Here is a 23,540-nt window from a genome sequence, read left to right as displayed (position 1 = left end):
TGCCAGTCATGGTTCTTTAATTTCTCTCCAGTGGGTTCTCGGCGCTCAAAGTAGGGATCGGAGAGCTGTGTGTGTTGGAAGCGCTTTTTTGTGCCGCTTTCGTGGTCTTTGTATGCACTTTGAGCTGCTCACTCTCTTGGCTTGTTCTGCTTCTTTCCTGCTCCGTGGCTGTTGACTTTTCGGTTAAGGCAATGGTCCTACTGAGTTGTCACCTTTGTTGGGACCGACTCAATTTCTCTGGCTATGTCGAGTCTTGCGAGCCCTGACACCTTGACGGGGAAGAGGAAGGTGTCTTTGAAGACGAAGCATTCCATTGTGAACGAAGTGCGCCGAAATGTCAAGAAAAACGACATCGCGCGGAAGTATGAAATCGTGCAGTCCACACTTTCAACAATAATCAAGAATGATAGCAAGGTCGATGTTATTCTCGATGAAGACATTGGCAGTGGGCACCGAAAGAGGATGCAGTGTGCCATGTACGGCGACATGGATAACCGTGTTCTTGGTTATCTACAGCGTAACGCGTTTGGCACCTGCTTCCGTAAAACTGTCTGCCTATTCAACTCTTGTCCGTCCTAAACTTGAATATTCATGCTCAATCTGGCACCCCCAACAAATTAACCTAGCCAAAACCCTTGAGCAAGTCCAGAACCACGCGATAAGATTCGTATATTCTGATTACTCATATCATACGAGCGTAACAGCATTGAAAACAAAAGCTAACCTCCCCAGCTTTGAATCCCATCACAAAATAGCCAGACTCTGCCTTTTCCACAGGTTTTATCATTTGCATTTGAGTCATTCCGTTATCACCCCTGCACACCGCCTTTCGCTTTGCATCAGTCATCCGAAAGCTGTTCATACACCTCGAGCATCCACTTCTGCGCACCTGAAATCATTGTTTGCCCAGATTGAAAGAGACTGGAACGACCTGCCTGCTGAAGCTTTCATCCATCCTGGCCTGGAATCCTTCAAATCATTCGTCACTGATTTACTTAAATGATATGTATGTCCACCCCTCGTGTAATGCCCCTAGGGGGCCTTTGAGGTACTAATAAATAAATAGAAGCCGTGCTTTGCAAGTGGTTCTTGGATATGTGATTGAAGAACATTCTGCTTGGTGGACCTATCATGTTGGCGAAGGCCGAGGACTTGGGATTCGCTCTCGGCCACGAAGGCTTCCAGCCAGGAAATGGGTGGCTCCATCGATTCAGGGAGAGGCACAGCATCATGTGTGAAAACATTGACGGGGAGGCTGCGTGCATTGACGAGGGTTCGCTCCAGCAGTGGATGGCCAAGCAACGCGATTGGATTCTTGAAGAAAGTGTGATTGCAGTTCAAACGCAATAACACCAATGAAGAAAGTGTGATTGCAGTTCAAACGCAATAACGTGTTCCGTTTACTTATGGGTGCGCCTGTACATAACAATAAGAAGGCATGGATGACACGTGACATTTTTGGCAAGTGGCTCGCCAACTTCGACAAAGAGATGGTCCGAAGGAAGCGCAAGGTGCTGATGTTGCCTGACAACTGCAGTGTGCATCACGTCAACGCACACTTGAGTGCTGTCGAGGTTTTGTTCCTTCCCCCAAAATACTACCGCCGAGGTGCAGCCCGCGGATCAGGGGGTTATTGCCAAATTCAAGGTCCACTATGGGCGCCGGGTAATCAAGCGCCTCCTCATCGATGCTTGCACTGCCGCCAACGTGGCCAACATGAAAGTCCCTTTGGTGAAGGCAATTTTTTTCGCAAGTGGAGCCTGAAGGGACAGCATTTGACCATTGCCCACTGCTTCTGAAAGCCGGCTTCTCCCGAAGTAGCAGCGTGGGTGTGGCGCCTGCCGAGGCAGAAGCTGCTGCGGTTGACATAGCTGCAACCGCTGACGATGCTGCCTCCTTGGAGCAGCTCTGGGAGTCGCTAGTGGGTTGGACCTTGTGCCTTTGAGTCTGAGCCACATGGACTTCGTTTTTGCCAACGACGGCCTCATTGCTACAGAGGACTTGATGACTGACAAGTTGCCAGGAGCGTCATGGACAGGACCACGGTGGACAGCTCCTCTGACGGCGATTGCTATGATGCTGGTTCTGCCCCTAAGCCAGTGACTTCATTCGGATTGAATCAAATGTTGAATACTTTACTATTCCACTGAATATTCAGAATTACCGAAATTCGCATATGCGTACTGTTAAACAAACCAGAAGAGAGAGGTATCACAAAACGTTGTGTCATCAGCAACCTTCGCTTTCTTCCTTCATTTCTCGGTCATGGTCAGCTGTTCAGTCTACTAACTTAACAGCAGCAAACTAACAACCCTATTTTGAAAATGATTCGTCGAGCAGGCAGCTTCATTTTAGGCCACTAATAAACTTTGATGAGGCCGATGTGTTGTTTACTCACAGATTAGGTGCATGTAAGGCTCGCTGAATAGTCAGCGCTGATTTATTATTGTAGGTCATGTTGCTATGGCCCTATTCAGTCTGAAGTTGACCATTGTAATCATCCTTGGAATTTTTTCGGATATTTGTGTCGTCCCTGTGTATTACGCACAAGCTCCTTTGGCGACGCTGTTTTATGTTTGTCAAAACTGTTCATTGATCCCTTAACCTCTTAAATTACATATTTGAAATCAGCATGCAAAAATGCATGTTCCCTGAAGATTTCAAAGTTGTAACTTCATTAATAAAACTTTATTTCTAGGACCCTCTTCCCTCCTTAAAGCAATTCTTTCGCTACTCATCCCTTGGATCTAGGAGAGAGAAACAGTTAAAGGGTGAACTTTTTGAGCCCTTCCGGGCCTCTCCCTGACAGACCTCATTTGCTCGAGGGCAAAGTTCAAGGCTTGACTCGTCGTTTTGTAGACATCTTGGCTGCTCATTTAGAACTGAGGATCTCAGCTTACCATCTCTGTTTACACAGCTCGGTGCAGATGACACACCTTCATAGGAGGTGAGCATTGAGTGAGCGCGGCAGTTTTAGCAACTGCGTGCGAAGGTCAGATGAAGATGATTAAAGAATACTAGTAGTAATCTTTTTAGCTGCAAACTTTATTTGAGAACCTGTCATTGCAAGATTAATTTGCAGTTCTTTTCTCTTCACTTACTGCTTGGTAGGTTTAAGTTGGGACCGGACTTTTTTAATCCATTCCTCTAGTCGCAGCAGCAGTCCTGCTAACAGGGTCACATTCGCTACCCTGTAAAGCTAGAAGTATAAGAATAATGAAATATATATATTATAGGCATGCGATACGACGTGTTCCTTAACATCATTTCTGAATGTTAGCAAGAAATTGAAGGTGGCCTTTTTTTCTTGTTCTGCGGATCTGCGGTCACTACCTTAGGGCAGGTAGTGACCGCAGATCCGGATCATGAGAGGGAAATAACTAGAAGAATAAGAATGGGGTGGAGCGCATATGGCAGGATCTTTCTCTCAGATCATGAATGGTAGCTTACCAGTATCCCTGAAGAGAAAAGTATACAACAGCTGTATCCTGCCGGTACTCACCTATGGGGCAGAAACGTGGAGGCTAACAAAGAGGGTTCAGCTTAAGTTAAGAACAACGCAGCGAGCTATGGAAAGGAAAATGATAGGTGTAACGTTAAGAGATCGGAAGAGGGCGGAGTGGGTGAGGGAACAAACGCGGGTTAATGACATCCTAGTTGAAATCAAGAGGAAGAAGTGGGCTTGGGCAGGGCATGTAATGCGAAGGCAAGATAACCGCTGGTCCTTAAGGGTAACGGAGTGGATTCCAAGAGAAAGCAAACGTAGCAGGGGACGGCAGAAAGTTAGGTGGGCGGATGAGATTAAGAAGTTTGCGAGAATACGGTGACCGTAGTTGGCGAAGGACAGGGTTAATTGGAGAGACATGGGAGAGGCCTTTGCCCTGCAGTGGGTGTAGTCAGGCTGATGATGATGATGGTGATGAATTAACGTAACACAACACACAAACACAAACAGTTTCTGTGAATTGCGGAAAATTGGTCCACCACCAAGTTTGCTTTGTTATTTCTTTTCAGAAAGGGAGATTTTTGTTTTGAAAAAGTTAGCGTGGATATCTTTTTCTGGGTGCAGTTGCAACCTCATTATAGCGAACAGGCAAAAAATTGTAAAATAGTTTGATATAGCCGAAGTTCGTGATGTAATATTTCGTCAGAAAGGCACGCAGTAACGGTGCAGTTTGCTGAAGGGACGGCAATTCATTTATTTATTTATTTATACAATACTGCAGGCCTTGGAGTGGCCCAAGCAGGAGGGGCATACAAATAATAATAATACAGCAGAACAGTACGAGCAGAGATATAGAAAAGATTATTGAACAGTGCACAGAGTACCAAACCAGTCAACCAGCTGCAAGAACAAGTCACTGAAAAGGATGATTAGCTCATATAATAAAGGTATTCCCAAAACAAATAATGCCGAGAACATATGTAGAATTGAGTCATCAATACAATTCAGGCAATCCTTACTAGACGGAAAAACGTTTTCCCAGGTTTTGGTGGTGTTTCGAAGGCGCTCACGGCTATTCCAAAGGCCGCAAAAAAAACCAAGCGCTAGTTAGATTGGCTTCCCTGCATCACAGCTATGTCGTGTGGAAAGCTGTACGTTAGAGCGAGAACTATCGCCGTTTTCACCACCTTTGGAACAGCCGATGTGAGCATAGGATTGCTATTGCTAACTTACAACCACCGGGGCTGTTGCTCCCAGGGCGCTTTCGCTGGATGCTGATGGTGTAAATGTGTGCTGAATGTTGGACTGCAGCCTTACACGTCGCTGTTGGTGAATGCGAGAAAAGTGCCAACCTTGGCGTCAACGCTTGCTGCATCACCGCTAGTCACTTGTGCAGTGTGGTGAAGCCTGCCGCCTGCCAACCGAATGGGTGTTTGGCGGTGGGGAGTCGCTCTATCCGTTTAATCTCTAACCACGTTCGATACGTGAAGTAGATTTTGCATGCGTTTGAACAAATGTTTATGAGGAGTTCGATGTTGCCAATAATTTTTAATATTCTTATTCGTAATATCGAGGTTTGACTGTATTACATTTTTTCATTGAAATTAAAGTTGTCGGCCAGACATGCGTGTTCAATCTCTCATGGACAGACCCAGCTTCAATGCATTCCCTCATTTTTTTTTCTTGTAATGGCCTTGTGTGTTCGAAAGTCAAAAGAGCTACTACTGGGGTTAGTAGTAGCTCCTCCAATTCCTTCAAGTGTGTTCGAAAGGTACCTTATTTTGAAAATGCCTATGGTGCCGTTCAATCTTTTTTGTGTGCCAAAAGTATTCGGAATATTTGTTTTGAAATTGTTCGGAGAAAACTTATAACAACCCACTACAATACGAGATTTTTATCCAGATTTTAGCGTGTCAAATTTTCACCTAGTATTATATGTGGATGCAAACAATTTTCAGCCAAAATTACGCATTTTCGGTTTCGTTATCGAGCTCCATCAGCATCACGCTTCCAGTGAGAGGAGACGCTATCTAGCGGTGGTGTAGGTCAGCACTTCTGATTTCGATCCCATTTCACTGCCCTGACCTGAACTTGCGACACCCAGGGCAACGGCACTTCCCTTGGTATCGGGACCGTGAAAGCCGTGCTTGGCTTCTTTTAAAAATAAAGCAATCGTAGCTGCTGAAAGCATCAGTACCTCATCTAGCACTGCTACATGGAGTTATGGAGAGCCGGCAGTTACTGCCACCGTACTTGGCCCTTTCCAGCCACACTGTGTAGTTGGATCGCACATGCTTGGGCCAGAATTCCCGAGGAGCTCGCCGGCTGTGACTTCGAGAAATGCGGGATATCGAACTCGCTCGATGCTATCAAAGACATGGTTCTACGGAAAGATATCTCTGGCAAGGGCCTCTTGGAAGACAGTACACTTGACGACGACAGTCTCTAAAGCTCCAGCTACGGACACTTCCACAGCATGCACGTCTGCACATATGCTAGAACCAGCCTGCAGATGCTCACGTCGTAGGACTCTAGTAGGCACGAGCGCGGCGCCCTTATCTGTATCTGCCAGATATTTGGTGTCCATGCTACACTCATCGTACCCGGTGCACAGGTGTGCACAAATAATTGGAGCACATTCAGCTTACGCAAATTCCGTAATGTCTTTAAGCTGAGCGCCTGTCCTTACTTGCATCGTACATGGATCAAAACCTTTTTTCGTTTTTGCTATCTCAGGTTACATCATCATCATCAGCCTGACTGTTCACTGCAGGGCCAAGGCCTCTCCCATGTCTCTCTTCAATTAACCCTGTCCCTTGCCAGCTGCGGCCACCCTGTCCTCGCAAACTTTTCACTCTGATCTGCCCGACTAACTTTCGGCTGCCCCCTGCTACAACAAAGGTCTATGAGCAAACGTTCTCTAATTACACTTTGTATTGTATGCAGGCCCATATTATACTCGGGTTTTTATGGTACGTTGCACGTGGCATTTTGCTATAACTGGGAACATGCATTGGCCAATAGTGTACCAATGCAGCTGTGCTATTTGTAGTGCTGCCATTACCCTGTACCTATGCAATGCTTCTGTTAGGCATGCCTGAGAGTTGTATCCTAGGGTTTTATGAAAAGGAGATGATTGAAACCTGCTCGTACCCTCATTTTTGTAACCACGTGGTGCTTGCCAGCCCTTTCCTTCTTGCTGTGGTTCTTTCCCTGTGCGTGTCGGGTGTTTGCCTCTTGAGACAGAAGGGGGAACCTGCCCCCCCCCCAATGCAGGCCAAGCTGAACCTGAAGATGCCGGCCTCCAAGACGCCCCTGGACCTGGGCCGGTCGCCTGAAGAGCTGCTCACCTACACTCCGGGGCACTGCTTCCTTGACCTGCTGGCCACCATTGAGGACGAGCAAGTCATGCACGGTGGGGCAGCACATCCCTGCGTTCCGTATGTCTGTGTCCACACTGACTGCCTGGCATGGTGGAAGAGGGGAGGGCAAACCAAACAAGACACCACGTTCAGGATGTGTCTCACCACTCAGTGAGCCCAGTGTAGCACGCTCAGTGGTACTACTGTCCTGTCAGCCTAGAGGTGTGGCTTTGGTTCTGTTCTATAGGCATTTCCACTGTGCTGCAGGAGGTACCCCAATTACTCCCACTTTCTTGCCACAGGAGAGAGAAGTGCTTTTTTTTTTTAAGCGAAAAGCTTCACTACGCTAGTCAACACCGCTCTTCGCGCGAGCCGGCGTATGTCGGAGCAGTGTGACGTCACGCAGGCTACTGTGCATGTGCGCCGCCACTTCTCCTCCTCGCCACCGTTTGACCTTTCGCCGCAGCCGTGTGCATTTGAAACCAGGGGTATACAGTCGATCCCGGATATATAGAACCCGGATATATCGAATTATTGCCTATATCGAACAGATGTAGAATCCCCTTGGGAATCTCATGCAAAAGTATAGCAAATTTGTTTACGCTTATCGAACTCCTGTGCACCCTATATTTGATATATCGAACTCCGTGCCATGCCGAGCCCCCGCAAGTGCGCTTCTCCCAGTATGCGCCACCCTGGAAGTGGGCTTCTTCCACTAGCGCGCGCTCCTGCAAATGGGCTTCTCCTGATAAGAGTTCACGCGGCGCTGGACTTGGACAGCTGCGCTCTTAGTCACGTGATGGGAACTTTGTGGGGGTTGTGAAAGGAAATGGGAATGGCCATAAGGAGCTGGGAAGAGGGAAACCGTGCTGGCCGCAGGCCCGCAGACACCTAATTTCTGATGCTCACATCGTGGCTGACATCATCGATACCGAGGAAGCGGACCCGAGCAGTGACGAAGATTGTGCGGAGAGGCCCAGCCGCCATGCACTGCGGCTGAACTTGCATCTGCATTCAGCGTCATTCGTCGCTGTTGTGGCGCAATGGAGGGCACCGGACTTTCTCATTTGGATACTATCAACAAGCTTAAGGACAGCTTAATGAACTGCATGGTGCAGAGGAAGAGGCAAGCAAAGCTCACTGATTTTTTCTTGCGAAATAAAGCGCGCTGATCGTGGAGTTGTGCTTTCGTTTTTGTGGACTTAAGAGGAGTAAATCGGTAAGTTCCCACTTGCTACGATCCCGGGAAATTGTCTGAGATTTGCGCAATTTTAAAATAAGCGTCTAATAGGTATATTTTATATTTCGAATTATTGATATATCGAACTTTTTCGCGATCCCCTTCGAGTTCGATATATCCGGGATCGACTGTATAAGGCACGCTTGCCCACAGAACAGGCGCAGACACTCGCCATGGAAGGAGAAGAAGAAGCAACAGTCGGACGGCAAAGAAGTGGTAGCTTGGGAGTTGGCTGGAAAGCAGCGAGAGCTTTTTGCTTCGAGATATAACCTAAGCTAAGCCACAGCTAATTTTTTTTTTGAGCATTAGCTCTTATTAGCTTATTCCTCTATTTCGTGCCGTGGTGGGCATCTGCAGTGCCACCTGCCTCAGTGAGCAGGTTGCAATGTGGGGAGAGGGAAGTCCTCTGTACTTTCAGAGGAGGGGGAAGAGGGAGAGAGGGTGGGAGGCAACAGGGGGAAATGTGGAGAAAGAGAAATTCTTTACTTTTAGAGGGTAGAGGAAGAGCGAGCAGGGCGGGTGGCCTGGTGGCATGGGCATCCGCCTTCACTGCAGGAGGTGGTTCGTTCAAACCCCATCACTGGACAAGGAGGGGTGCAAGCATTCCCCGGCCTGGTGTCTGGCTTCTCTCAGGGCTGTCACACCGCAGCTAATTTACATTGCACACTCGTAACTGTCCTCTGATTTTCAGAGCCTTAGCTCTTATTAGCTTGTTCCTCAGTCTCATACCGTCGTCGGCATCCGTAGCGCCACCTTCCACCTGCTACGGTTGGCAGGTGGCAAAGTGGAGAGAGGGAAATTCCCCTCTCCACTTGTAGGCTGAGGCAGAAGAGGAAAGTGGGAAGGAGAGAGAGAGAGGAGACCAGGCACACAGTGGAAAGAGGTAAATGTCCCTCTCCACAGAGGAGAGGAAGGGAAGAGGGTGGGAATCGACAGGTCTAGTGGCTTGCGTGTCTGCCTAGGCTACAGGAGACGTTTTGTTCAACGCGCACTGAAACTCAGTGCAGTGTGTCACTGAAGTCCTGGGAAAGTTGGACTCACCTCTTGCTGTCTGACTTTGCGATAAAGAAACAGAAGTTTCGAAAAATTCTTTGCTGTCACACCACGGCTAACACTCACACAGTCGTAACCATCCTGTGATTTTTTTTATAGATTTTAACAACAGTACTTCGCATCAACAGATGCCTGTGCGTGGTGTCTGTTCATGTGTATTTTCCTTCTGTTCTTCTCTTCTTTGCACTGGTGCATTTAATGTACCATCAGTGTCTAATCAAGCGCAAAAATGAGAACTGAAATTCATTCACAAAAACATCTACATTAGCTCCTCGGGAGAAAATACAGTAGCAGTTGTTAACACTTTTAAAGCACAGTCTTAGTGCTTTCGATATGAAATAAATTTGTGCAAGTGCTGAGCTATATCAGGTTAACATGATGTCATTTTGCAGTTTGTGCTCGAATTTTCTCGTTTGTGTTTCATTTGATGATGATAGTACAACAGTACTGGCATTCGTTCATTGGTGTTATGTCTCCTACATGTTTTTGATACCTGTAGCTGAAGCACTAGGCCTTCATCACTTTGTATGCAAAGGGGAAACTGTTTTTGGCAAGTGGTCACTAGAAAGGCACTCCTTGTTTCATTCATTGCTCAAGAAATGCTGCTTGCTGTCTTGTTTCTGTTTTAAGCAGGATGTGGCATTTTGGAGCCCACTACTTAAGGGGAACAAGGGTCTTGAAAAGAAAATTTTATTATGAAATTTTCAGGGCACATGTATTGTTGTGCGTTGATTCTAGATATGTCATTTAATTTCATGTAAAACAGCTCCTTGAGCACTTACATAATTTTTATGCATGTATTTTGTGAAAAGCTATGAAAAAAATTTCTTGTGGGAAACTTGCTGAAATGTGTGCCATTGAGTACCAAGGAATGCAATAAGGGTAAAATTGTCATCCTGGCTATCATAGAACTTGAATAATAGGGTACTGAAGCTGCCACTTCAGAAACAGCAATACACACTTTTCTTCTCATTTCTGAAGCGACAACTTCAAAACCCTATAACTTAAGTTCTTTTTGTTTCATGTGTTATCACGTTTCATGTGTTTCATGTGTTATGTTTCATTTCATGGTTATCATGGAGTCGCTTTCCTCCCCAAAAATGACTCCATGATAGCCATTCTGAAGTGAATGGCCTCTGGGGTCCATGTCCAAAAAACTGTGATGCATTGGAGTTTACTGGTACAAGCGGTCAATGATGGCAACACCTGTGTTTCACTTTCTGGCCTTTTCTAGCTTATGAAAGCACCGTTTGTAGTCAGAGTTGCCTTTTTGTCATTCGAACAGGTAATCTATCGATACCGGCCAACTTAAGTTTCTCCTCAGTATCCGCCCCACCGCGGTGGCTCAGTGGTTACGATGCTTGGCTACTGGCCTGAAAGACGCGGGTTCGATCCCGGCCACGGCGATTGAATTTCGATGGAGGCGAAATTCTAGAGACCCGTGTGCTGTGCGATGTCAGTGCACGTTAAAGAACCCCAGGTGGTCGAAATTTCCGGAGCCCTCCACTACGGCGTCCTTCATAGCCTGTATGGCTTTGGGACGTTCAACCCCAGTAAACCAATCTCTCAGTATCCCTTTGATCTTACAACTCTGGCTGGACTGTAGTCACTAGCGCAATCCGCAATGAAGTGGCAAAACGTCCCGGATGCTGTTTCTGTGTTAAATATTTCGGGGTTGCTTGCATGTTACAAGCATTGCTCCTTGCTACTTTCATGTGACATTTGCAGGAAGGAATGCTTACTATTCTCTCTTACTTTTCCCCGACTGTTGTGGTGCAGACTATGGTCAGCTGCTGTCGTCGCTGGTGCGCCACGAGGTGTCGCAGCTTCCCCGGTCGGTGTACACAGCCCCCAGGGCAGCTGCAGCGTCCTCTGGTGGTGGGGAGGCAGCAGCCGGCATGGGGGCCCAGCTGTGCGCGCTGTACGAGGCCAACCGCTTTCCTGCCATCCAGGGGAGCCTGGCCCGTCAGTGGTATTCCTCACTTTGTGCCACACGCACACGCGTTCCAGATTCGAAAGAGGGCAGCCTTTTTTTGTTGCAGCAGCCCTGTTAAGACCCTGTCTCCCCCACTGCATAGCATGAGCGGTGGTGGCGTAACACAGCAGAGTGCTAGGAGGGGAGAGAGAGAACAGCCCCATTAATTGGTTATAATACTATTAAGTTAAAGACAACACAGCGAGCTATGGAATGAAAAATGATAGGTGTAACGTTAAGAGATCGGAAGCGGCCAGAGTGGGCGAGGGAAGAAACGCAGGTTAAAGTCATCTTAATGGAAATCAAGAGGAAGAAGTGGGCTTGGGCAGGGCATGTAGTGCGAAGGCAAGATAACCGGTGGTCCTTAAGGGTAACGGAGTGGATTCCAAGAGGAGGCAAGCATAGCAGGGGCGGCAGAAAGTTAGGTGGGCGGAATAGATTAAGAAGTTTGCGGGGATACAGTGGCGGCAACTGGCGAAGCCAGGACAGCAGCTTGGGCATGTTGGTTAGTACAGTGGAACCTCGATTATACGTCCCCCGGTCATGCGACGAACCGCATTTTACGACGAATTTGTGCGGTCCCGGCAAAACCCCCATAGAGACAATGCATTAAAAACCTCGGTTATACGACGCAAATTTTAGAAGGACCCCGCTTCGTACGACGGCTGGTCCGTACCGTCCGTCAAAAAAGGTCGTCAGCAAACGCAGGCCGGGATGTGCCGTATTTTCGCGATTCTAAGCACCCCCCCTATTTTCTGAAAAAAAAAAAAAAAAACTTTGCATGCGAATCTAAGCACCCCCGTTTTTGCGCGGAAGAGAGCGTTGCCGAGGCCGCCAAGTGCACTTGCTCTCTTTTTCGTTGAGCCTGTGCAGTCGGAGTCCCAAGGAGGCGCGGCCTGCCTGTTGTTGTTGCGACTGAGAGAAGGATGAAAAGGAAAGCGCACGGGCCCGCCTACTGGCGTGAGCCAAGCCACCACCGCTGCAGAGGAGAGTTAAAAGATCAGAGAAAAGATAAGACGCGCGTGGGTCGCAGCAACAGATGCGTCCGCAGGAGCCGACGCTGATGAAAAAACAGATAAGCGGGCGAGGCCGCGCTCGCCCAAGCGAGGACAGCGGCGTCCACGGCGCTTTTTGTAATGGAAGTAATGGATGCTTGTGCCCCACGATAAAACTTCCGACGAAGAGGAAGTGGACAACGATGCAGAGGTTTGCGCTCCCATTCCTAGTTACGCGGACGTGTTGCAGAGCGTCGACAACATCCGGCGCTTTGCTTGCGCGCGCGACGATGTTGGTGACCTACTGCCGGACGTGGCAGCCCTTGAAAGAAAGTTGATGCGCCGAGGTTGGGCAAAGGTGCAAAAAAAAATTACCGATTTTTTTTAAACGGTAATAAAGATTTTTTTGCAAATCTATTTCAAACAAATGCTGGGTTTTGTCTTTTTTAATCTGATTGGCGTACTTGCCGCGGGCTTGAAGCCGGTCAACAGTTTTCGGCGCAAGGCCGAGCGCCACTGGCCGCATTCTTTGATTTTCGATTATACGACACCCGGATTATACGACGGTTTCGCGCGGTCCCCTGAACGTCGTATAATCGAGGTTCCACTGTATTCATTTTGTGACGGAACAGCGCAAAACACCGGGACAAAAGACAAGCGCTGACTTACAACTGATTTTTATTTCGAAGAAGCACTGCTTAAGTCAGCGCTTGTAAGTCAGCGATTGTCTCTTGTCCCGGTGTTTTGTGCTGTTCCGTCACAAAAAAAAACTGGCGAAGGACAGGTTCAATTGGAGAGACATAGGAGAGGCCTTTGCCCTGCAGTGGGCGTATTCAGGCTGCTGATGATGATGACATTCTAAGCTTTTAACGTCCACTGAGAGGTCTTTTGCGTACTGCTGCCGGGTGGCTTTTTTTGTTGGTGGAAAATGCTGCTTCTGTTTTGTGGAGTGCTCTTCTGTGCGTGCATGCAGTGGGCATACTCTTGACCTATGAGCCAACTCAGCCGGCTGCCGGAGCCAGAGCCAAGCCAGCGTCCAGCCTGTACAAGGCCTACCTGCACCAGCTGCCTTCTTTACTGCAGGTGGGTCACTTTGTTGCAGCACAGCACCCACTGCCTGTGTTATTCAGATACCTTGAAGGATACCTTTTACAGCAGCAGCTGTTAAGGGCTGAATTACCCAGTTCTGCACTGTGACTGTTGGTGATATCGGCGTAACATAAACGATGCAGAAAAGGGAAGTGGCGCCCTCTGTGTACAGCATTGCGAACTAATACTTGTGTTGTTCATGCCTTTGCGTGCAGAGGGTGCCACCCCATGCTGCAGCGAATGGCTGCACAAACATCTGTTGCTGAATCTCTTTTCAGAGTGGTACCTGGGTGGCCACTTTCTTCATTGCTCCCCAGTGCTTCCTGCTTGGGTGAATGCACTGGGCTTGCAGGGGTCAGGGCCCAATTTTTCAGGGACGTCTTGCACGTGCTGTGCACCGAGAGATATTAATTTAGAGGTTCTGAACGTTTTTAGCCTTGGAAAAACATCAGTGGCTTCTAGAATGTGGTTAGGAACCCAGTGTGGTTTTGCTTGTCTCTCATCCCACCTTACATGCATGTGAAAAGAGGGCACGCAGATGCATGTTCCTCAGAAAATTCCCAAAATATAATTAATAGTGAATGTCTATGCATTGAAGCAATCTATTGTACATAACTATAGAATGATTAGCCGTAAAAAAGTGCGTAAAAGAAAGTGAGGGTTGTGGCATCCATGGATTTGGGTCAGTAAGGTATATTGCCAGACTGGTTAGTACTGCAAGCCTAAATACAGCATGGTGTAGCATTGGCAACACAAAGAATAGAAGGCACTTGTGTTTGTCATCTTGTTCTTTGTGTCATATATGTTGCACCTTATTGTAATTAAGCTTGTATTTATGTGCCAAGGGAACACAAAGAGCACTCCAGGCAGCCACTGGGTTCCCTGTCACTCATTTTGAGAACCCCTTATTTAAGAACAGCCCTGAAGGCTACACTTTGGTAGCTTTTTTCTTTTTTGTGTTGCCAGTTCATTAATGCAGGTTAATGACATCCTAGTCGAAATCAAGAGGTAGAAATGGGCTTGGGCAGGGCATGTAATGCGAAGGCAAGATAACTGCTGGTCCTTAAAGGTGCACGGAAGAGGAATCTGAACTCGTCTTTTTGCCGCGGGAACTCAATCTGCACGTTCTGAGCATTCTTAGAAACTTCGATTTATTGCCCTGTGTGGCTGATTTTCCTAATTAAATCGAATTAACATCCGGCTCCCGCCCTTTTTTTTTTAATTCTCCCTCGTACGGTGGGCGGAGTCGACCAACGCATGAAGTGCCTTTCAGCCAGTCCCGCGGCAGCTTGCTGCTCTGCCATCGGCGGAGTAATACGTAGTAGTCCGTAGAAGCAAATAGTCCGCGTGTATTTTTATTTCTCCGGGCTTATTTTGCGGCTATATTATCTGTGAATGAAACTATTTATTCACGGAAACCTAAAAAACGAAATAAAGCGAAAGCAAAGCCTCCATGGAGCTGGCTGCAAGGCACTGCACGCGTTGGTCGACTCCGCCCACCGTACGAGGGAGAATTAAAAAAAAAAAGTGGGAGCCGGGCGTTAATTCGATTTAATTAGGAAAATCAGCCACACAGGGCAATAAGTCAGAGTTTCTGAGAATGCTCAGAACGTGCAGATCGAGTTCCCGCGGCAAAAAGACGAGTTCAGATTCCTCTTCAGTGCACCTTTAAGGGTAACGGAGTGGATTCCTAGAGAAGGCAAGCGAAGCAGGGGGCGGAAGAAAGTCAGGTGGGTGGATGAGATTAAGAAGTTTGCATGGATACGGTGGCCACCACTGGCAAAGGACAGGGTTAGTTGGAGAGACATGGGCGAGGCCTCTGCCCTGCAGTGGGTGTAGTCAGGCTGATGATGATGATGATGTCAGCAACAGTGTGTGGCCAGTGTGCGACCAGTGTGAAGCAGCACTGGGAGGCTGCAGTGTTCACCTTCTGCTGCGTGGTATCACCCAGGACGTGCCACTGGACGGTGCGGACTGGGCTCGGTGCCTGTCCGTGGCCCCGGCCTGGGGCGCGTGGGTGCGGCGGGCCTTCCGGGCTGCCGAGGAGCACCGCCGCCGAGAGCTCAAGGACGAACCCCAGGCGGAGGCTGCCTCCTGCCTCTGGTGAGGGCAGGCACCCACCTGGTGCTTGGACAGGTGCAGTTCTTGAGGTGGGGGTTGCAGGTGGGCAGGGCTGGCAACTATACGCATTGTTGCTGGCACTGAACAGATAGACAAGGAATTGCACAAGGCTGCAGTTGAAAGGATGGGGCATTGAGAAAAGAGCTGGGCAGCTGAACAATGCAGTCCACAAACTTACCGTAAAAACCGGAATATAGGTCTGACCAGAATATAGGTAGACCCCCCAGCTACAGAAGAGCCGAAAACTGAGCGAGTTGGTGCATATTGAAGAAGTAAAAAAGCTTGTGAGCAAGGGCATCCGCATGTAGTCGCTGCGCTCGTTTTTCAGCAGTTTCAGCTTGTTGTCTGGCACACTTGTACCATTGATACTGCACTGCTTCTGCTTGTTGCTTCGCTATGACTGCCTGATCTAGGGTCTATCGACTCATGATGTTATTGCCACCTTTATGTTGGTGTTCTGCCTGTCTTGCTCGGTGCGAAGCATATGAATCGATGATTTGAAGGCCCGATGTGAAGTGAGCTTCAGGAATGTGGAAAGAATATGCAGGAGCAATCCGCTTAGGAAACCTGCACTTGCTGTGAAAGCCACATGTCGCTTGCGTCAGGCTAAGCAGGAAAGGAAGATTTACGTTTGTATCTTGAACGCTTGGGTACCGAAGCATAAGTGCCACACCGTGGCAGGATATAGTCCTGATGACGACGAGGACCAGGCCGACAAGTACAGGGTCGTCCACTCTTAGTTAGAATGCGCTAGCGCATGGCCGTGCTCTTTGGAGGGTCACTGTGTCCGAAACGGTTGTGCATCGAAGCGAAGTGGCAGATGACGTGAAGCACCACATCCAGGTACACCTTCTCCTGCGCCACTTTGCTGCAATGAGCGACTGTGTCGCACGCGGTGGCCCTCTGAAGAGTGCACCCATGCGCTAACGCATTCTAACTAAGAGTGGACGACCCTGTACACACCAAAGAATTGACCCCTCTCTCGGGTTTAACAGTTGAACGCCTCTGCCAGTCGCCATTCGCAGTTACATGATTAGGTGCCTGGAGAGGAAGAGATGGTCAAAGAACTGGCTCTCAATAACAGAGCAACCTAGTGAGCTGCCTTCTTTTTAGTGTCCGGACATTATGAGAACAAACCCTTGTTTACTGACAGGGCTATTTGGAGCAGTATCACAGCAAGATGGCAAAGAAACGTCTCCTTTTTTTTCATGCCCAGCTTTGGCTGCAATGAATGCCTTCAGCTAAATGCGAGTTTCTAATCATTCAGAATGTGGTCTCACGTTCGTAGTTGCCCAAGTGGCTCACGGCAGTAGTTTCTATTTAGTTGCCCAAAGGAACAATTGCTGTCTTGTTGGTCCACGCTGCCTCGTTGGACCGTGACTGGGCGAGTGGTGTTGTCCCGGGAGTTGAGCGGGCGCACTTCTCGGGCTAACCGACAGCGTCTCTTCGTTCTTCTCACCGAGGCAGGCGCACACATACACACAGTATCAGCTGTGCAATTTCCTTCTCCTTCTCGTGCCGGGCACATGTCCCCATTGGTAAGGTGCGGAGACTGGCTTCGAAAAGCTTTCAGATTCTTCTTGCGTTGAGCCGCCGCTGGCGCCCGAGTGAAGGGGAGAGGGCATCATTTAGCACACTCAAGGCTACGTACTCTCCGTCAACATCGAGTAGAAACTACTTCAACATTCTCGAACAAACGATGCGCTGGCGTAATTCTTTTGGTGCTGCACCGGTGAGCGAGGTGGAGGGAGCAGCAACGCACACAAGGCTAGGCACTCTCTGGGGTTTCTTTCTCCCCTGTTCTAACTGTGCTCGCTGGCGAGATTACTTCTGCATGGCGTCAGTCTTACGATTAGGCGCCAAATTTTGTGACACCTACTCGTGGACTTGGAGCTCTGTGGTAAAGTATATATATGGAGGTCAAACTCTCAGCTTGGACAGAGTTTCATTATTCACTTTTGTGCTGGCCTGAGGCAAAGTGCAGCAGGTGATGTATGCACAATGCAGAGATATCTGACATCGCCAGATCTGTGTGTGCACACGTCACCTGCCATGCATCACCTGCCGCGGTACGACAGCTGTGCGTTGCATGTGCAGTTGGTATAGCAGGCATGCTGGGGAAGGAGCAAGATGAGAGAGAGGAAGAAGAGAGTTGGCAATGTGATCTCAAAGTGTGTAGCATGCAAATTGTCAGCAGGCCACCCTTGAAGCATGAACAAAGAGCACTAAAAGTGGTCTTAGCAGAGTGGAGAAAAAGAGAAGGCGAAAAAAATAAAATTGACCAAGACCGTTTTTGAGCAGTGTTCATATTGTTGTGTGCCCTCGTATTAATGGTTTCAGTGACATGTAGTTCCATGAAGGCTTTTTTTTGTAATTATCTTGATTAATGGCCATTTCATACATTGTTTGTGTGCGACTCGTATTTGGAAACACTTGGCTTGCTATGGATCCTTTATTTTTGTGGAACACTTGTGATAAAAGAAATTTTGGCAGTCCCTTCAAGTTTGTCTCGAAGGAGCCTACTGGAGAGTCCCATGTAACAGTTGTCTTTGGCTGAGCTGTGACCACAGGTTTCACTACAAAGTGCCAAGTAGAAGGAAGCTTGTCTGCAGGCTTGTGCTGCAGCTGACAGCCAAAGGCAGATGCCTCCAATTGGGAGTGGCTCGTACTTATTCGTGATGACCTGCCACCCTCACCCATTCCTCTTTTGCTTGCCTCTTGCAGGGCCAGGGACACCCTGACGGAAGCCATCAAGGCAAACTGCTCGTAAGTGGAGCCAGCCGTTATTGTTACAGCCCGCACTTGAGCACAGTTCTGAAAGGAGGAGTCCTTGTTTTCACTCTGCAAAGCTAAGTCTGAAAGACAGTTTAGCTCAGCACGGTGGGGTACCTTTCTGTGATGCACGCTGGAGTTGATGCTCTAATTCTGCTTAGGCAAGCTATCATGGCTCTTGGGCAGGCTAAAGGGTCTGGCAGTTTTCTTCTATACTCCGTTTCATTCATAGGAGGCAACGCTGTGGAAGTTGCTGAAGTAGTGCGTCTGCGAAACTAAATTACTCCGCCACGTATCAATCGTTCTTCTCGAAACTCCGGTCATTGTTTGGACGAATACAAAGAGCGGTATAAAACGATGTGGTAGCATTGGAAATCATGGTCGAAGCTGGGTGTTCGGGCTCTCTGGCCATAATTTTCACAGAGTGTGAACTACTTTTTGGGTGCGGATTTAGTAGAAGTGATTCACCCTACCAACCGCGTATCACACCACCACGTGTAACTTTTGCTTCTAGAAATCTCGACGAGTCACAGGACAGAAATGTTTCAGGAGGTAAAACAAAGTCCGGGAGGTGCCAGTCTTGGCACTTAAGATTTTTCGCAACGAAATATGTTTGTGTTTGCTTTGGTTGTGTGGCGGACTACTTTTTATGTGCAGACTTAGCCTGCGTGAACAGGCGTGCTAGCTCTGGCAGCGTTGCCTGCTATGTATGAAATGGAGTACAGCTCTTACTGGGCTGCCCCTGGGATTGCATGTCACAGTGTTGTGCAGCAACCCGCAGGGCAGTGTGCCACGTGGTGGTGTGTGTTCCAGGGGCCGTGCCTCCCAGCAGGGCAATGCCCTCCTGGCCCTGGGTGCCCTGCTGGAGGCCACCGCCGAGCACCTCCAGGGTCTGGACACGGGGGCGAGACGCCAGGCGGCCAAGTCGCACACCCCCTGGGCACACGCCCTGCTGGACCTGGTGGTGGAGTGCTGCGGACTGCCCCCCTCCACCCAGGGAGGGGGGGACCAGGAACACTTCCAGTGGCTGCTCAAGGTGGGTGGGACTGGTGCCAGCCCAGAATCGGAATTGGAGGACATATGTGGGACATTGAGGATGCGGGTGATGCCAGTGATTCCCCTACACACTCCCTTGGTGGGGGAGATGTACAGTCTTTCTCAAAAGTAACCAGGCTGCATGATTTGCTTCTAGCTCGTACAGTGGAGCCCTTACAGCTTCCCTGCAGCTGAAATGGTCGTTAAAGGTAACGACTGGGTATCTTCTTACCTTCCAACAACTTTTGATTTTTGGGAAAGTCACAAGGGCTCCACTATACAAGCTAGAAGCAAACCATGCAGCCTGGTTACTTTTGACAAAGACGGTACATAACCCTTTGCTTTACTGAAGGCACCCCCCTTAAGTTGTGACGAATTTTGTTTAATACAGAGGGGCCGATGGACACTTGAAAAAGCTCACTTCATTGCCGCTCTTTTTCCTTTTTCCCCTTTGTTCCCCTCCCCAAGTGTAGGGTAGCCTACGGGCTCTGCCTGCTTAACCTCCCTGCCTGTCCGTCTATTTCTCTCTCTATCTTTAATATCAGAAGAAGGGCATGTATGCAAAGTGACACATCGTCCATAGCTGGCTCATGGTGGAAAAAACCACGGCTTCCGCACAAACTTCCACAGGTTTTGCAGCATCTTCCATGTCTGTGTTACTTGAGTGGTGTGAACAGGTACTTTTTTTTACTAAGATTTATTGCTAGTAGCCTGAACTGCCATGTAGTTTCTCGACACGTTCAGTGTAGTAGCCTTCGTTTTTTAGCTTTTCTGGTTGATGAATACGACTTTAGTGCTTGTTCAAAGTAAAGTAATTACAGTGGAACATCGATTATACGACGTTCAGGGGACCGCGTGAAACCGTCGTATAATCCGGGTGTCGTATAATCGAAAATCAAAGAATGCGGCCAGTGGCGCTCGGCCTTGCGCCGAAAACTGTTGACCGGCTTCAAGCCCGCGGCAAGTAGGCCAATCAGAATAAAAAAGACAAAACCCAGCATTTGTTTGAAACAGATTTGCAAAAAAATCTTTATTACCGTTTAAAAAATCGGTAATTTTTTTTTTTTTTGCACCTTTGCCCAACCTCGGCGCATCAACTTTCTTTCAAGGGCTGCCACGTCTGGCAGTAGGCCGCCAACATGGCCGCCAACATCGTCGCGCGCGCAAGCAAAGCGCCGGATGTTGTCGACGCTCTGCAACACGTCCGCGTAACTAGGAATGGAAGCGCAAACCTCTGCATCGTTGTCCACTTCGGAAGCTTTATCGTGGGGCACAAGCATCCATTACTTCCATTACAAAAAGCGCCGTGGACGCCGCTGTCCTCGCTTGGGCGAGCGCGGCCTCGCCCGCTTATCTGTTTTTTCATCAGCGTCGGCTCCTGCAGACGCATCTGTTGCTGGGACGCGCGTCTTATCTTTTCTCTTTATCTTTCCTCTGATCTTTTAACTCTCCTCGGCAGCGGTGGTGGCTTGGCTCACGCCAGTAGGCGGGCCCGTGCGCTTTCCTTTTCATCCTTCTCTCAGTCGCAACGACAACACGCAGGCCGCGCCTCCTTGGGACTCCGACTGCACAGGCTCGACGAAAAAGAGAGCAAGTGCACTTGGCGGCCTTGGCAACGCTCTCTTCCGCGCAAAAACGGGGGTGCTTAGATTCGCATGCAGTTTTTTTTTTTTCAGAAATTTTTTTCCGAAAATAGGGGGGGGGGGGGGGTGCTTAGAATCGCGAAAATACGGTACATCCCGGCCTGCGTTTGCTGACGGCCTTTTTTGACGGACGGTACGAGCCAGCCGTCATACGAAGCGGGGTCCTTCTAAAATTTGCGTCGTATAACCGAGGTTTTTAATGCATTGTCTCTATGGGGGTTTTGCCGGGACTGCACAAATTCGTCGCAAAATGCGGGTCGTCGCATGACCGGGGGACGTATAATCGAGGTTCCACTGTATTCGCAATCTTTTTCGTGAGTGTTAAAAGTCAAACTTTGCTAGTCCTACATGACACCCCAATGATAAAAATTAAAACTTAATAATTACTACTGCTTCTCTCAACCCCCCCTAATTTCAGTTGGTGAAGAAACCGCTGGCCACAACAGTTCATGACAAAGCAGCCGTGGCCTGTGAGAGGTAGTGCCCAGCCTCATCAGCAAAGCAAGGCCTAGTGCCACCCCAGTTGAGGAGACACAGACACACGTGTCGGACTTTTTCCGTGCACAGACCACACAGTTATGCTCTAGTCATGGTTCCCATGAAATCTCCCTGGGCTAGTTGTCTGTCAGTTACAGCCAATAAAGGAGGTATAGTTTGGTCAGCGACCGCAATTTTTAGACTCCAAGCTGTTTACTGGACACCTTCTACTGCTGATCCTATGTAGCTCTTTGTTGCACCATGGGCGATAGAAAGCCCGGGGTGCTTCTCACAGAACAAGGCATGAAGAAATTTTTCATGCCTTGTTCTGTGAAAAGCATTTCACTGACTTATATGCATAAATATGACCTCTTTCTGTACATATATATTTTTTCATTTCTTGTTTGCTTGTCCTGGCTATGATAACGCACTGATGACGATAATGTCCTGGCGTATAAAGGTGCTGTTTTTACGCAATAAACTCAGTTGGTACTAGGCGCTCTTTGTGTCTCCGTGTCTTCCTGTGTTTGTTCCTTTGCGCCATTCAAAAATTTTATTGTGAACCAACTAGCCCAACAGCAAGTACTTGTGCACTAAAAAGTCATGGTACTGACTTTTTCAGCTTGTGTTTGCTTTTTAGCAGCATCTGCAGCTCTCTTGTGTTCTGTGCAAATGTTTGTTTCAATGCACCATTGCACGCCCCCCTTTGTGCCATATTCTTCTTTTGGCCCAGGCCTCCAGTGGGATGCTGGTGCGTGGCTGTGCGGCTGCTGCGGCAGGGGGTCTGGTGGGCCTGCTGCACCGGCGTGACCCCCACTGCGTGAGGCCCCTGCTCGAGGTGCTGGCCGCACGGCTGCAAGCAGCTGAGGGAGGCCCCACGGGGCAGGCCCTGACCGGGGCCGGACTGGCAGCCTGCGTGGCGGCCGCCACCCGCCTGGGCCTGGTGGACGCCACCTCATCCGCACAGGATGGCAGCGTGAGTGGCTCGGTGTCACTCACACAGCTGCTGTTTTAGAGCGCAGCTCTTAGGCGACCGTTCCCGGGTTGAGCAGTATGCCTCGCCGTCGGTGCAACCGAGCGCAGAGCACAGTGGAGGGTGAAAGACAGCGATAGTGAGGAGAAAAATAGAGGAAGAAGGTACAGCGATAGTGTGAAGCATAGCCATTCACAACGTAAGCGTGTACAGGGTCAATCACACTTAGAGGGAACATGGCTCTGCGTGGCTGCGCGCACATGGAGCACTATTGCGACCAAGCAGGTACCAAACTCGTGCAAAGGAGCACATGACACGAAGCACCACGTCGAAGTCCCTCTTCTTGTGTGCCACTCTGCATAGATTAGTCAACGGGTTAGATGCAATGGCACTCCGCAGATACGTGGCCACGCGGGGCCATGTTCCCTCTAAGTGTGATTGACCCTGTACATGCACTTCCCTCGAGACTGGCCTTGCGTGAAGGCAGGCTGCGTGACGGCCACCCGCAGCACCTGAGTAGCGTGTGCCGTCATCAGCTGACTGGTGACATCATCAGTAAGGTGTGCATCGCTCGCCAGAGATGGCGCCAGTAGTGCATGCTGTAAATGCTGTTCTCTCAAGGCGAGACTGATCGTTGGCGGAACGCTGTGTGCACTGCCCACGCCAAAACCCAGAGCCACCTCCGTTCGGCACTGCGAGTTCCCTGTGTGGTTGCCTACTGTACGGATACCGCAGCGGCTGCTCTCAAAAATTACATTACCGAGAAGCATAATCGTTGGCTAATTTTTTTTATTTACTTTATTTGTTGATATGACAGCATTAGAAGCTACATACATCACGAAAAAAAACTGGAGGGGTATGACGCGATAGCAAAGTGGGTTAATTCCCATATATGCTGAAGATCATTCTATACTTTCTGTTCATAGATCCCTGGGAGTCCTCACACCGCTCCTGGCGCTGTGGTGCAGCGGTTAGGTGATACGCCACTGCTTGCAATGGCAGGTGCTCCCAGTGGTGGGCCTTGTACAGGGCACGTTGCTCTTCCCAAGTGACCAATCATTAATTTAACTGCCACCTACCATGGTGTGCAGTTTGCTCACGATTCGGTGGGTAGGTTGTGATGACGTCACTAGGTCATGTGACCGAGGTGGCCTACCTGCCTCCTAGGTTGCTTCTCTGGGGACCACCTGCCGGAGGCATGCTTGTGATTTTTCGCTCACAATGCCGACACCGGATTTTCTGAAGAATGGGGCCTTTAATGCTATCGCATCAAAACATGGCGTGGTTATTCATGGAATCAGCTGATTGGTCGAGACAGTGGTGATGTCGTCGGGCCACATAGCATGTCCAAGTGTTGATT

At 49.0% G+C, this 23,540-nt stretch overlaps 1 protein-coding gene across 1 annotated transcript in view; it reads left to right on the top strand.

Annotated features, from left to right (window-relative positions):
* The window catches only part of LOC149360960 (focadhesin), a 156,642-nt gene that overhangs the window by 65,604 nt on the left and 67,498 nt on the right, over positions 1-23,540 (top strand). Inside the window, exons 16-22 of the mRNA XM_089572564.1 lie at positions 6,722-6,860; positions 10,880-11,065; positions 13,044-13,153; positions 15,111-15,262; positions 18,005-18,046; positions 18,866-19,088; positions 21,941-22,183. Coding sequence (XP_089428690.1) covers positions 6,722-6,860; positions 10,880-11,065; positions 13,044-13,153; positions 15,111-15,262; positions 18,005-18,046; positions 18,866-19,088; positions 21,941-22,183 — 1,095 coding nt within the window. The remainder of the gene's footprint in view (positions 1-6,721; positions 6,861-10,879; positions 11,066-13,043; positions 13,154-15,110; positions 15,263-18,004; positions 18,047-18,865; positions 19,089-21,940; positions 22,184-23,540) is intronic.

The sequence above is a fragment of the Amblyomma mixtum genome, chromosome 2 (genome assembly GCF_055824585.1).
Source record: "Amblyomma mixtum isolate Tamu chromosome 2, ASM5582458v1, whole genome shotgun sequence".
NCBI classification, from domain to species: Eukaryota; Metazoa; Arthropoda; class Arachnida; order Ixodida; family Ixodidae; genus Amblyomma; species Amblyomma mixtum.
Note: the sequence above shows the minus strand (reverse complement) of the source record. Positions and strands in the feature narration are given on the sequence as shown.